This window comes from Gopherus flavomarginatus, chromosome 6 (assembly GCF_025201925.1).
Source record: "Gopherus flavomarginatus isolate rGopFla2 chromosome 6, rGopFla2.mat.asm, whole genome shotgun sequence".
Taxonomy (NCBI): Eukaryota; Metazoa; Chordata; order Testudines; family Testudinidae; genus Gopherus; species Gopherus flavomarginatus.
The window spans coordinates 19,152,111-19,167,350 of record NC_066622.1 but is presented as its reverse complement, the minus strand read 5'-3'; the positions used below and the strand labels follow the sequence as shown (position 1 = coordinate 19,167,350).

Sequence of the window (15,240 nt, the reverse complement as noted above, 5' to 3'; positions counted from 1 at the left end):
ATGGGGCTTATGATGAAACTGTGTCCTACATTCAGTGAAGAGGCATTCATGGCACTGTGGCAAATATATAGAGAATAAGCAATCAGCTCTTAAATGCCCCCTCCTTTCCATTGAATTCTTTACTACTGAGATAAAACAACCCCCAAATGTCTTGAACTGGTCACAGAACACTTATGCTACAGGAACTTATGTGGCTGAATCCTGCCATTTATATATGAACGGTGCAGCGCCCTCAGCCAGAATTGATGGCTAGACAAAGAGACAGAAAGACAGAGCAGAGACACTTAGTGCTCTATTGACTGCAGTACACGACATTCTCTGTGTGGCGGCCAACAGTCTGGAGGAAAAAAAAAAAAAAGGAATCCAAAGAGCTGGGAGCAGTGTTGCTGCAGTATTTTGGCAGAGCTGGGGGTAGGGGGCAGGACCAGAGACTGCCGGGAATATAATACATTGGTCATCAGGCTGGACAGCATGAAGTCATCTCCATCAACGTTGCTGAATAGGCCCATTTGTCACGCTTTGTACTTGAATGGCTGCTCTTTAGTGTTGTGACAGCGCAGCTCCCAGTTTCTGCTGAATGCTTCACATCAGGCACAGGAGTGAAGAGCTTTTAGTTGGATGAGTGGTGTACAAGTAGTAAGTAGATCAAGGTTTTATGGTCGATCCTCATGTGTCACTCTGACATTCTGAGATGAAACGTCCAAACTTTTCATTCCAACACTAAGGATTTTAGAGGTCACTTGTAAAAAGGAAAAACAATTGATTTTGTGTCCTTTTGTGTTAATCCCCTTTTTAATCTGTTTATACAGCACCTAGCACAATGGAGTCCTGGTCCATGACTGGGGCTCCTGGGCACTATAGTAATACAAATAAGAATAAGAATAATAATTTCTTTTTTAACCTTAAATATCTGGATTATCAAGTCTCCTCCTGTGTTTGCTAGAGTACTGTGTAGAAAATGAGGCCGAGACCTATCTATCCCTCAGTTTGAAGGTGTTTGAATCTTTCACAAAGAAACTTTCTCCCAGATGTGTTTTGGAGGTTTGCATTGAATAAGTGTTTACAAAAACAAAACAGAAAAGGAGGAGTTTGAAACTCTCTAATCAAAGATCTCTTCCACTTTCAATTACGCAGGGTTAGTCTCTTTTAATGTCAGGATTCATCTAGTTCTCAAGTGCTGCACAGAGTCATCGAGCAAAGACAGGGTAGAAAATAATTTCATATGAAGAAAAAAATCAAACATAAAGTTTAAAGGCTGCCAGGTTTTTTTAGGCCTTCACACGTGCTAAAGAAGAAAAAATGGCACAGCTCCAATGTCATTTGCCTTTGAGATCACTTTTAAGCCACAAGAATGTTGAAGGTCATTGCACTGCTTTGATGGAGGAGGGTTGCGTTGGATGGAGCAGAGGGTGGAGGGAAAGTGTTGCACTGCCATGCAACAGCAAATTCAAAGAGCAGCTGAAGCAACACACCTACCCACCCTCTCCCCCACAGAGATGCTACCACTCAGAGTGACACACTCACAGAATAAGTGGAGTAGATTCAGGATGGTGCCCCAATCAATGTGCCTTTGCAGAAATGTATGTCTTGTTGGGTCTTTCCCTGTAGCTATTGACCATCAGAGTCTGAAAGCAAAAATCATTGTCTGCAAACAAACAGTTACAGCAGCTTTTGGCCGCCAGTTTTAGTCAGCATATAGAAATCAGTTTCCTTTCTGAGATCGGATGATAAGAGACTTCCTGAAATCTGAGTCAAACAGTATGTTGTCCAGTAATGATAAATGCTGGAGTACAGCCCAGACAAGGCCAAACATAACTAGTGATCAGAGTGCAGGACTGGAACTTGGCAACTCACGAGTTCTAATCCTGGCTCTGACACAGTCTTCAGGCAAGTCACTGTGCCTCTCTGCCTCAGTTTCCCCATCTGTCAAATGGGTTAAATACCAAATTCACAGAAGGTTTGTCAGGAGTAGCTAAAGTGCCTTGTACAGGAATCACTAAGTGTTGTCCTGGCTGCTCCTTCCCCCAAACACAGCAGCCATACCCAAACTTTTCCATTAGCTGATTCTGTATGAAGGTGTCTGCATCACAACATAGCAAACTAAGCTGTTCTGTTTTTCTTTATTTTTTCCAGTGAAGGATTTGGATACCGAAAAATACTTTCATTTAGTAAGTATCCCATTCCAAAAGCAATCAAGGCTAATGACTCTCCCACTGTGTGTGGCCAAGGCTGTTTTCCTTGGGGGGTTACTTCACCTATCTCCCACCTCCTCCCCCTTTCCTTTGTAGGAAATGTCTATTTGGGAACTGGACCCTCTCACCAGGAAATTGCCTGAGAAAGGAGGTACTGATAACTTAAGGAAAAGGCAATCAGTGCACACAAATCCCAACAACAACTTCCCTGGAGCCCTGTCTTGTGGCTGGGAAAAGAATTACTTAGCTAGAGGAGTGTAGTGGGTGGGAAGGAGGCCTGACCAGATGGAATTTGCAATGTACAATTGTTACGGAATGAGCCTGCCTTGCAGCAATGTATTAATGTGCACTCAAAGGGCAGTAATGCTGTGCAGAGTTTCTTTGTCAAAGGCAATGCTAGGAATGCTTTCCATATGTACAGTAAATGCAGGCGGATGCATTTGTCACCCAGCTAGCTTGTTGGCTGGTGATCAGACCTGCCCAGGGGGTTGGCTGACCCGCTGTGCTTACTGTGTTGTTTGTGTAAGAAGGTCATACTTGAACATACGGTATGTTTGGCAGAGAACATTCAGTTTTTATCTTAATCGTGATCATAGTCTCAAACATATTTCACCTTTTTGATGGCAGCCAACTAACAGATACAGGAAGAGCAAAACCCTGCTAGTCGGGGATGTTTCAAAAAATGGAGTGCACTGCAAGCCTATCAACTTAATCTTTACAAGGAAGTTGTTTCTGCCATATAGAAGGATTCCAACCTTTTTATTCTGTTGCTCAGTCATGAATTGTTATAGCAAGAGATCTTCATCTGGCCTAAATCAGCATAGCTCCTCTGATGTTGATGGTGCTGTTCCGATTGACACCAGCTAAAGATCTGGCCCAAAGAGTTACATTCCAAAGTAGGGGTAGGTAAGTTCCAATGGTATGAAACACGACAGGAGAGGAGAATCATACTCAGTGTGACTATATTATTATGATATTCCTGATAACCTCTTCCCCCCACAGTATTTCTGCTTTTGGACCCATGTCATTTCCATGTACATGATGGAAGAGGAGAGAATCCTCTTTCAGCATTGATTATGTTCATGTAACCTAGCTCCATGGGGCTGAAACACTATGTATGATAGTGGCAGAGGAACCTCTTTACACTGCACTCAGTGAGATGCTGGCTCCCCATGATACCTCCCCTTCAGAGAGACCAACAGCGGGGGTGAGAGGCTGCATAGAGGACAGCCTTACCAGCATGGAACATAAAACCGGTGCTGCAATGGAGCAGAGATCTGTGACCTGCTCTATCTGCCCGTTACCATAAGAGAGTTCAGAACAACAGCATGGACTGAGCAAGAAGATAGGAGAGAGATGCCTTTTTCCTAATCCCAGCTTTGCCACTGAAGCCTTGGGCAAGTCACTTAATAAATAAATATTGTTACTCACCCATCTCAGTGGGGTAGTGAGGATTTACGAGTTCATGTTTGGACAGCACTCTGAAAGTCTGAAGTGATGTACTGTTAAAAGTTATAAGGGGGAAAGGGGCTTTTCGAGCATCAGGAAATATTTTTGGAACTTCACATCTTTCCAAATAAAAAATATGTGCTCAAATAAAAAATATTAGAGTACTGCAGGAGAAGAGAGAGAGGGTGAAAGTGCACATAGAAAATAAGAAGAAGAGGTTCATCAGTGACATGCTAGGGCACTACCGGGGCATTAATTCAATGATCTGAACAATGGAACATTTAGATTTTGTTTTTTGTTTTAAAGGTAGCAGGGGGTTTGTTAACAAATCAAACAATGTTTTTGTGCTTTTTCCACATTTCAAGGCAGGCTGTTTTTTCTGGCCTTGTGCTGCTGGGGGAATTCAAGAAGTGACACAGAGCAAAAACTTAAATGAAATTGAGCGGTTCATTTTTGTTGTCCAAGTTAAGAGAAATAGAACAAAAGGCACAAATAGCAAAATAGTCAGTTTGAGCTTTAAGTTTCTTTCAGTTTTAACTAATCTAATTGTGTGTTTAGCAGCATAGATAATGTTTTATTTAATATATAAATTGTATGTTGGTAACATCCCTTTTTACTCAGTAAAAAGATTTCCCGAAGGCAGGAATCATGAACATTTTTTTTTATATTGACTCAGGTTCTTCCAACTGACGAACTGATTGAACATAAGAAGTCCCATAGACAGAGCCATAGGAAAAAAGTCCTACCTGAGATCTACTTGACCAGGTTATTGTCTACAAAGGTAAGAGAAGCTGGGGCAGTGTGAGAGTTTCGTTTATGGCAAATAGGATTTCTGTTGGTAGCTCTGTCATAAAATGTGACTTGTTATTTTTAAGCAAGGTTACATTATGCCCTAAGTAGAGATCGGTGCTGTAGCATCCCTCACTGTAGAGAAGAGATGGGACTCTGCCATAGCAAATATAAGGAGGCTGAGGCTGCTGGACATAAGCAGACCCTATAGTTTTCTCTGACTTTCTATCTGGTAATCTGCCTAATGAAGCCCCACTTTACCTCCCTGGCCTATCCACTTAGGAAAGGATTCGGACTACGACACAGGCTCAAGACCCAAATTAAGATTTGGGCACAGACTTCCCCAAAGTTTGGGGATGTTCAGATCAGAGGAGGGGGAAGAGCATTGGTTCAATCTGCATTCGGTTTGGAACTTCCCTACACTCCAAGGGTATTTGGATCCAGGGCTTGGGCTCAAGCCCATCTTTAATCCCAGTGTGATGTATAGCTGGACCAGAGATCATAAGAATGGCCAACAGTCTCTAGTTTTCTATTTACTGTGCAGAATAATCACAGATGTGCTCTGAGATCCCAGCAGTAAGAAAAAGCAACCTCTATGCCAAAAGAAATTAAATCCAAACTGGAGCTAATTATATCACCAGGCACAAAACTAACCTTTCTCTCTCCCGTTTTGCATCCCTCTCCTCCCTTGATTTACTAAACTGGCAGCAAAGTCTCTTCCACTTGTGAAGAGCAAACCCAATCCCCTTAGAATAGTAACTTTGTTTTAGTTGTTGCTGCTTCACCTTGGTCAATGCTATGTACGCTTGTCCCCTAGGGAACACTGCAGAAGTTCCTGGATGACCTATTCAAAGCCATTCTCTGTATGCGAGAGGACAAGCCGCCTGTGGCTATCAAGTATTTCTTTGACTTTCTGGAGGAGCAGGCAGAGAAAAGAGGGATCTCTGACCCTGATACTTTGCACATTTGGAAAACCAACAGGTTTGGAAGATGCAACCCATTATTTCCTTCCTTTCCAGCTCACAGAACAAGTAGATGCAAAGCCAAAGTGCCCTGAAATAATCATTAGAGTGATAATGCAGAGAGCTGGTAATGAATACAGGATTTAGAGTGCTTGGTGGGGCAGAGAAGTGGGGTGGAGGCAGAAACAGAGAGCTGAGGGGTACAACTAAGGGACAGAGGAAAAAGGGGCAGAAAAGGGGACAGAAAAGCAGAGGGGCAAGTGGGGACAGGGAGCTGGCAAAATTGCCAGCTCAGAAATCCTGAGTCTGGCCCACAAAAAGTCATGAGATTGTCTTACAGATCACAAGATTTTTGAAGAAATATATTTGGGTTCTGTTCATTTGCCTTCTGTCTTTTGAACCTTTCAGGGGTCACATTTTCAAGCTTCTCTCTGCAGGCACTAAGGCTAGAAAGTTACTGTTTTTTTAATGACTGCTGAGATTTTGGCATTATTACATGACTCCAGGAGCTGGCATTTCAAGAACACCATATAGTGGGAGACAGATGATAAAAGTGGCAAGAGTTGGCAGCACAGAGCAAGAAGAAAAGCAGAGAGCTGGGGCCAGAGTACTAAGGAAGATCATAGAACACAGAAATGAGGAATGAGCCAGAGGGCCAAGGCAGAGATAGGGAAGAAACTTGAAGGAGGTTCAGCCATCTTCACAGAAAAGGAGCAGAGAGAACTAGGGGGAAAAGGGGAGGGAGAGCTTGAAGAAGAGGCTCAGCACCTCTCAGATGAGAGGGGCAGCTGGCCCTGTAGTTGCGGCAATGGGACCAGCTGTTCCAACCCCAATACATGGAAATTAAGAACATACTTTGGGAGGGAAGATCAGTGGGTGTGCAAATTAGCATAATTGTTTGGTTTAGGATATGGAACTTTTATCTCCAGGTTTTTGATGTGCCAATAGATAGGGCTGCTAATGGGCTACAGAGCTTTTCCCTCCTTGGCCTCTGGTTCTAATCCAGTCCAAGTTGGTTGTGAGCCAGAGTTGTTACCATCAGATGCTTGGAGTTCTGGTTGGTGGTCTCAGTAGAATGCCTCGTGAGCAGGCCTCTCCATCCCCATTTGCACTTGAGCTGGCAGCCTCAGGAGTAAAGCCAAGGAACACATGAGACACAGAACTGGTCCATCTAGGCCAGGGAGGAGCAGGTGAAGAGAAGTTTGCACAGCTGCTGTCTGTGCTCTAGCCATTTCGTGGCAAGTTGTGTTTGCAAGGCAATCTCACCAGTAGAGAAATAGCTGCCACAAAGGTGTTCCAAACATCTGTGCTAGGAAAATAGGCTGAAAGCGACAAAAAAGAGCAAGACAGCAATGGCCGTCTGGGCTCATGCCCTTGGAGAGAGAGAAAACGTGTTGAAGGTCAGACACAAGGGATGTTTCCCAGGACTATGCCCACCCATCAAGCCCTAGTTACATTCTAACACTGGGACAGATGGACAGGGATCAGCACCACTTATAGGAAGTTAGTTCTAAATTTACAGGGAAAAGCACAGAGATCTTTCATGGACGATGCCAGGCTCAGTGAATTACTCAAGGTGTAATGCAGCGATCATACCTAGGTAGGGATACTCATGCATACTCCATGCCTGATCCTCACACTGCACCCTAGGGGAAACACCTCGTCATCTGTGAAACAAATGCCTGCCCCTTCTAGCCAGGGTGAGGCAGGGCAAGGGATGATAACAACAATTAAATAATAACTTTGTCTCCATATTTTTCCCTTTTTTTTTCTCTTGTGTTTTTTCTCCTCCATCATCCTGTCTGCTTTTTTCTTTCTTATTCTCAAATCACTCTGGAGTGATCTGGGAATGACGAAGTTCATCCAGTCTGTTTCTGATGCTTTCCCTTGCAGCCTACCTCTGAGGTTTTGGGTCAACATTCTGAAGAATCCCCAGTTTGTCTTTGACATCGACAAGACTGACCATATAGACGCCTGTCTCTCTGTCATAGCCCAGGCCTTCATCGATGCCTGTTCCATCTCTGACCTACAGCTGGGCAAGGTAGAGATCTGCAGCTCCCACTAAGATGGACCTTTCCCTTCACCCCACTCTCTGCTCAGGGTTGGCCTTACAAGAATTGAGATTGGGTGATGGGAGTGCATGGTTGTAGGCATGCTGGAATGATAGGCAACATGGGGGGAGGGATAGCTCAGTGGTTTGAGCATTGACCTGCTAAACCCAGGGTTGTGAGTTCAATCCTTGAGAGGGCCATTTAGGGAACCGGGGTAAAAATCTGTCTGGGGTTTGGTCCTGCTTTAAGCAGGGAGTTGGACTAGATGACCTCCTGAGGTCCCTTCCAACTCTGATATTCTGTGGGAGCCAGAGTCTGGGAAGGTAAGGAAATTGAGGCCTAAATGGTGACTGGATTGTTCTGGGACCTTCATCAGTAGACCAGGTGGTGGGCTGCCTTATGTATTGTCCCCATTGCAGGCCCCACCCCCAGCCCTTCTTCCTCAAGAGACACGCCTATGGTGGCAAAAGTCTTGGGGGACACAGAATGATACAGACCAAAACAAAAGTCCTTTTGGCAATATTACCTATTCCATTCAGGGAACTGGTAGAAGCTATACTGACAAAATCCATATAAACTGGTCTCCACTAGCAGGGTTTGCTGGTATAGTCCTTTTTCTAGCATAGACAAGGCTTTAGTGAACTAAGCACAAGACTGGGAGCCAGAAACTACTGCAATCTCATCTAAGCTCCACCTCCACAGATATTTAGACACCTAATTCTCACTGAAATCAATAGATGTTAAGCTCCTAAATAACTTGAGATTCTGGCCCTTGGTCCTAAATTTTTGACGTGTGCGCATGGGCAGTGGGTGAAGGAGGCTGGGGGAGGCTAAGCCTTCCCAAACCTCCATTAATACTCCCTGCTGCAGCCCCGAGGCTGGACCATGGCAGGGCTCTGAGCTCTTCTGGGTGGTGCAGGCTCAGGGGCTCAGTCCTGGCCAGCCGGGACTCCTCCGGACTGCTCCGGGTGCTGGCAGGCCAGCCCAGGCTTGAGGCTGCTCCTGTACTCCAGGGGCCGGCCGAGGTTTGGGACAGCACTGGTGGGCTAGCTAGCAAGAGCTGGGGGAGCAGAGCATCAGGCAGAAGGGGCAGGGTAAGGGGCTTGCCTCCCCAAACTGAGGGTGCATATGCCACATGTGTGTGGTCCTTTTTGCACACACCTCTGACCATGCAATGCCAGGGTTGGGTACAAATAGAGCTGTGCACACAGAATGAACCCTAACTGGCATGCGTGCATCGGGCATAGCCCACAGGCAGATGAGGTCTACGTGGCAGTTCACTTGCCCTTTTGAGAGTTTAAGCTTTAACCACTCAGGTTTCCTATCTGTGAAATAGGGCTAATAATATTAACCTACTTCAGGAATTAAAGGGTTACCAAATCCACTTACATAAAGTTCTTTGGAAATATCAAGTGCTAGATAAGTACTGTTAGTATGAGGCTCTCATCCTGCACATATTCCAATATTTATAAAGCAAGATCTCTGTGTTGCTCAGCCCAACAGCATGAGGTATTGTTTGTCCTGTATAGAAAAGTCCTGTGGAATCAAACAGGTATGAAATCTTACAGGGGCCTATCGAAAATACTCTGAAAACATGACAGCAAGAGAGAGATTATTTATTTATGCCCCAAGCCTGAAAAGCAGTTACACGTGCTTTATTGTACACACGAGCGGGGACATTAACTTCTGTTTTAAGCACATATGTAATTGTTTGCAGGATCAGGGTCTTATTTATTTTTATGATGATAGTAGCCAGAAATCAGGATCAGCTCCCATTGTGCTAAGAGCATTACAAACATATACAAAGACACAGTCCCTGCCCTAAAGAGCATCCAGTCCTTTTAATAGGTCATTTGATTTCTGGCAGGGCTATCATAGGGTATTCTGGTCTCTAGGCAGTTCAACCACACCTACAGAAAAGCGATCATTCTTTATTAAGTCCTGGTGGTGTTTCCAGAAGGGATCATTTTCAGTGTTGTAAAACTAAAAGCTACATGTCCCGGTTTGTTCAGGTGAGCAGTGCTCTGATTATGTAACTCTACAACTACATGTGGCTAAGCAAGAGTGAGTGCTTTTGCCTCAGAGACCTTGCCAAGATCAGGAGGCAGATCTAGGCGCCATCAATTCACATAGGATTAATCAGTTTAGTTCTACCCTAACTATTTTGAATATGCCCATCATCCTATTATCTAGGCATCTGATTCTACTCAGTCAGTGATTTTACCTCGCTGTAACACCATTGACTTCAGTGAAGTTACTCTTGATTTGAGGGAGCTCAGAATCAGGCCCAAGCATCTAGCTTCCTCTTGGGATTTTATGTTGCTGAGGCTACCCTCTGCACTTTACCACAGATAAATGTTAGTATTTCAGAACAGTTATTGGTCCTTATAGGCCTAATCCTGCAGCTCTTTATCCAACAAACAGTCTAATTGAAATCATGGAAGTAAGGACTCAAGGAATAGACTGTAAATATACAGCAGTCTAGAAAGCATGGGCCTGGGTCTCCTCTCACTGCTATCTGTTTTATCCCCATGTAACTCACATCATCCTCAAACGCCATAGCTCAAGCAGCTAGAAGGAAGAGAGGTTGTGTGTGTTTTATTGTCCTCCCTTTGGCTCCGCTGAGTTTGGTGTTGACATCTGAAACTTCCTGACATAAATACGTTTTATGCATGAGTGCTGTAAATCATGTCCTCATGGTGCAGTATGTGACGCAGAGCACACCCTGTGTGGGGCTGGGTGTCGGAGCAGCGCATTCCACCTAAATTAAAAGCATCAGGAAGTCTTTACTGGGAGAGATTTAATACTTGAGGAAGATCTAATGAGTGCTTGATTTTTGTTTGTTTGGGTTTTGAACATTTTTAAGTCTGTTACGAAACACCTATCATTTGTCCTTGTCAAACTGTCGATTAGAGAAGGGGGGGGTCAGCTGGGGTCAGACAGCAGATGGAAATGTTTTCAGAAACACAATAGCATAAGAAAGGAATCGTTGAGTAATGTGGGAAGAATAAATCTCCCGCATAAAAGTAAAGTGGCCTGTATATACAGTATGTCACCAGCCTTGCACTGATGTAATTGCACTGCCTTCAATGGCGTTACTCCCAGTTTAAATTGGTATGAGATTAGAATCAGAGCACATATATCTGTATTCCTTGTATGTAATAAACTGTAACATGCAGTCCCTGTACCAACACACAATTTATAATACATATGCGAACAGAAACTGAGAAATAACTAAGAGGAAGTTTGGTTCCCTGAGCTTTGTAAAGGAAATGTTATAAATAGGCTATATAAATATGCAGGGCATTGCACGAACGCAGTCTGTAGGGTTGAAACCACTCAGACCCTACAGCTGATGCTGAATGCTGCTGCCCATTTAATAAGGGTATGTCTCCACTTTGAGTTGACAGTATAAGTTCCACCTCCAGGGAACATGCCTGCACTAGCTAGTACCCTAAAAACAGAAGTGCTACCACAGCAGCATAAGTGGTGGAAAGGACCAGCGGCCCCAAGCGTTATCCCATGGGAGATGCTAGGGATGTATGTGGGATGGGTAGCCTCTCCCACCACAGCAGCTACACTGCCATTATATGCCACCAGAGCTAGCACAGTTATGTCTCCTCAAGCTGGAAATTACACCTCCAGAAAAAGTGTAGACATACCCTTACTAGTGCTAGCCACACCCCATATTGCAACAGTGTCCTAAGTGCTTCCCTGGCTTCCTGGTTATGGCCCGGTGCATATCAAGGTGCTGATAGCAACCTTGAAGGCCTTACCTGGTTTTCTAGCTGAAGGACCCATCCCCTCCCTGTGTAGCTGCAACATTTGGGGTCAGCTGGTGTGCTGTTGCTAACAGTCCCTGGACTTGTGTGTCTAGGGGCTGGGACAGGCTAGTCTCAGTCCAGCGTCATTCAGTCTAGAACTTCATCCCTTCCTTGTCCCAACGGACAGTCTTGACCTGCAGGGCACAATGTAAAGGTAATAGGCCCAGGTCATTCCCAGGGTAATGTTATTGAAAGGAATGGCATTACCTGGAGGATCAATTTGATCCCACCAATTTGCTCGGACTTTTGCCTGAGTGGGTGCTGGTGGGGCTATACCATCCCTGATAGCTGGGCAGGGAGAATGAGATGATTAATGTCCCACTTGGACAAAACAAAGTGAATTTGGTATTTTCCCTTTATTAATTGACATGCACTCGATCAGACACAATCTGAGCTGGACACATTGTTTTAGACAACTAAAAATAAATCAAACCTCTATTGAAAAAGAATCCAAGGCCAATATGTCAACATGCAAAGCTCAGTCCCTCCCACCAACATGACATAAAGAACTTGATTTTTAAACAGTCTGCGTGCCAAAAATGAATGTGTAAACTTGGGCAACACCTTATCATGTATGTACCCAGTACCCTGATTTACATGCAGTCTTAGCAGTTGTGTGTGCACATTAGTCATGCAATAGTGCACACATTTTGTGCATCTTACTGGTTAAACCCAGAACCCAAAAGTTTAGCTTTTTCCTTAACACAGTTGAAGTTCTTGTTTTAAAAACTTTATATTAGCCTTCCAATGTGAAGCCCAGATGATCAGGGAATAAGCCGTGAGCCTTGGACCCAATGAAGTATCCATCTCTCTCTCTCTCTCTCTCTAGGACTCACCTACCAATAAACTACTGTATGCCAAGGAGATTCCAGAGTATAGGAAAATAGTGCAGCACTATTACAAACAGATCCACGACATGCCGCCTCTCAGTGAGCAGGAAATGAATGCACATCTCGCAGAGGAGTCACGGGTAAGAAATCCGCAAAGCCACAGTAGCTTTAAAGGGGGTCCACTCATACACCCACTGGTGTCTGTTGGAGTTGGAGCAGCCCCACAGAATCTGTTGTGGGACTGTGGTGGTGTTCTCCAAGCTACTGAGCATGTCTTTTCTGGCTGCTGTAATGGTCACAAGATTGGTAGGTAACTTATAGGAACAGCAGGCAGGGATCAGCTGTCTGCAGTACAGGACATGGGGTAGTGCAGCACAGGGCACTGGTGTTCAGCATGCTAATGCTGAAGGAGGAACAGAAAAGGACAAATCATTTCTCCTCACTCTGTATAAACTTACAGCCACAGCCACTAACTCCAATTTCTTTGGCTCCAACCTTCAAATTGTCAGGCATTGGCGCAGTTTATTTGCCCTAAAGAGGACCATGGTAGGAATGAGCGATGTGCTGCTGTGAAGACAGAAGAATTCTGATGAACCAACAGGCAGTTGACTCTGAAGCTAAGGTTCTTTCTAGCACATCAGGGTGGACGAGCGCTTCCCTGCACTGGGAGTGAACAAACTTGGGTTCTGTGCCCAGGTCTACCAGTGTCTTTGTTTGTGATTTCACTGCTAAGAGCTTCAGTTTCCCCACTATAAAATGAGGATAATAGAGCTGGTCTGAGAACAATAATTCCAGTTTGCAGATGATTTGGAATGAAAACAAAATTTTGATGTTCTCCATGAAACAAAAAAAAATTGATTCGGAAAACTGAAACATTCCATTTAGATTTGTTTTTAACAAAACTCTGCCTGGCAGGCTGCCAAGGCGCTGGGAACCAGGTCTCCCATGGCTCTGAGGCCAGCTGGCTACCCAAGCACCCTGCTCTTTGGAGTTGGAAGCCGAGGGAGCCAGCTTCCCAAAGAGTCTAAAAGCCCTGAGATCCCCAATTCTGAGGCAATCTGTCTGATGAGCTACTGGGACGCTGAACTAGGAAACTAGGCATGTTTCAAAAACTGCCTGACAGTCAGGTTTTCTGCCTGGGTTCCATCGGCACTTCATCAAAATAGAACCATCTCCACAAAAGCATTTCAGTTAACAAATCTGCAAATTCCAATAAAAGGTATTTTGTCAGACTTTTCCCAACCAGCTCTTTCTGACCCACCTCTGTGATGTGCTTGCAGATTGTGGAAGGGTTGACACGCGGCTGGCATGCGGCTTTTTGCTCCCTAGCACTTCTGCCAACAGAAACTCAGGTCTCACTGTGAGCTGTCTCGTCTCACAATTCAGCCCTCTGGCCAGGTCACCATTAAGTTCCACCCTTTCCGAGATAACAAGAAGTCCAACCAGGGTCTAAACCTTTCATCTGGCCTTTGGCCCTTGAATGTGCGTCGCATCATCTCTACAGCCCTTCACTCAGAGTTTTCAGTCATCCTTTGCCCCTTCTCCGGGGCCTCATATCACCTGCCCAGTGACTGGTAGGGAAACCCAGTCCAGGGACCCTATAGCCCTATAAGCCAAAGTCTGCTCCACCAGCCTCCTTGCTGCTGTCTCCCTGGACCTCTTCCTACTATAGCTTTTTTCCCCCAAGCTTTCTCCCAGTCCAGCCTCTTTGCAGGCTCTAATAGTGCGAGTGCCTCCCAGGGCTCGCTCCCTGGGGATCTGGTTCCTGCTCTTGGCTGTGTTCCCGATCCACTGCAACCCTCGCATCAGAGCTCTCTGTAGCATTAAACTCCTCAGGCCTCCATGACTGTAAGTTTTATCCCTGCTAAGCTGCTTCAGGTCACCTCCTGCTCTTGGGTTTGGCCTCTTCCTGGTGGACCCAGTTCTTCCCCTTTACCTCCGGGCCCAGCTATCCAGGAGGGGCACCCAACACCATCAGAACTGCTACAGCCAATTGCTGCATCCTGTTCCTCTGCTCTCTGCCACCAAAAGAGTGACTACAGCATTCTCCCTTCACTCCCTGCAGACCCCTTCTGCCCTCGACTTGCTGCCTTTATAGAGCCACCCAGCTCCTCCCCAGCTGCCTTCAGCTTTAATGAATCCTGGCCCACCCTTCACATGCAACTAGGTGGATTAATTGGGATATACACCTCAGGCTGGGTTATACACCCCATCACAGAGATCTACAGGTGAATGGTGCTGTATAGGATTATTAAAATAGTACCAAATTCATCCCTAGCATAAATAAATGCCACTCCCACTGTAATCTATGGAGGTGGGCCCTGTTTGTGCCAGGAATAAATTTTGGCCTTTGCCTCTGAAGTCACTGAACAAGTATAACATATATCTTGAATAACATAGACAGGAACAAGAGTCCAAGGATTTTGATCCAGTGTTAACTTACAGCAAATCAGATCTAAGCCTTTTATTACTCCAGTTGCTTTCTGTGGAACGGACTACATTCCTGCATTTGGATTAATATTCCTCCCCTGTTTGTTTTATCTTTTATGAAGAAATACCGGAATGAGTTCAACACCAACGTGGCCATGGCTGAAATATACAAATATGCCAAAAGATACCGCACTCAGGTAAGCAGCTTCATTTGTCTGGAGGTGAAGTCAGTACTCAGCATTCCAGGTAACTGTGGGGAAATATCTGATGTCCTTTTATGTGCAGCATTGGTATAGCCATATCAGTCTCAGGATATTAGAGTGACAAGGTGGGTGAGGTAATGGCTTTTATTGGACCAACTTCTGTTGGTGAGAGAGACAAGCTTCCAAGCTTCACAGAGCTTTTCTGCAAGTCTGGGAAAGGTACTCAGAGTGTCACAGCTAAATGTAAAGTGGAAGAGATTGCGTAGCATAAGTAAATACATATGTCAAGGGACTATTCAAGGTGAAGTGGCACATTAATACCCCTCCAGATGTAGTGAGGGGAAAGAACCAGGAGGGGTGAGAGAGATAGTGGGGAGGAGGTGTTAATGGGTTATAAATTGTTTTAATAAGCCATAAATCCAGTGTCTCTATTCGATCCATGATTTTTCGTGTCCAACAGAGTTATGCTATAAACTTAAATTCATAACTTTGCTAGATTCTAAAAATCAT

The 15,240-nt window shown here is 44.8% G+C and overlaps 1 protein-coding gene across 1 annotated transcript in view; it reads left to right on the top strand.

The window, feature by feature from the left end:
• The window catches only part of PLXND1 (plexin D1), a 131,315-nt gene that overhangs the window by 112,148 nt on the left and 3,927 nt on the right, over window positions 1–15,240 (top strand). Inside the window, exons 30-35 of the mRNA XM_050958351.1 lie at window positions 2,134–2,168; window positions 4,318–4,422; window positions 5,248–5,411; window positions 7,286–7,433; window positions 12,097–12,237; window positions 14,650–14,724. Of these exons, the coding sequence (XP_050814308.1) occupies window positions 2,134–2,168; window positions 4,318–4,422; window positions 5,248–5,411; window positions 7,286–7,433; window positions 12,097–12,237; window positions 14,650–14,724 (668 nt within the window). The remainder of the gene's footprint in view (window positions 1–2,133; window positions 2,169–4,317; window positions 4,423–5,247; window positions 5,412–7,285; window positions 7,434–12,096; window positions 12,238–14,649; window positions 14,725–15,240) is intronic.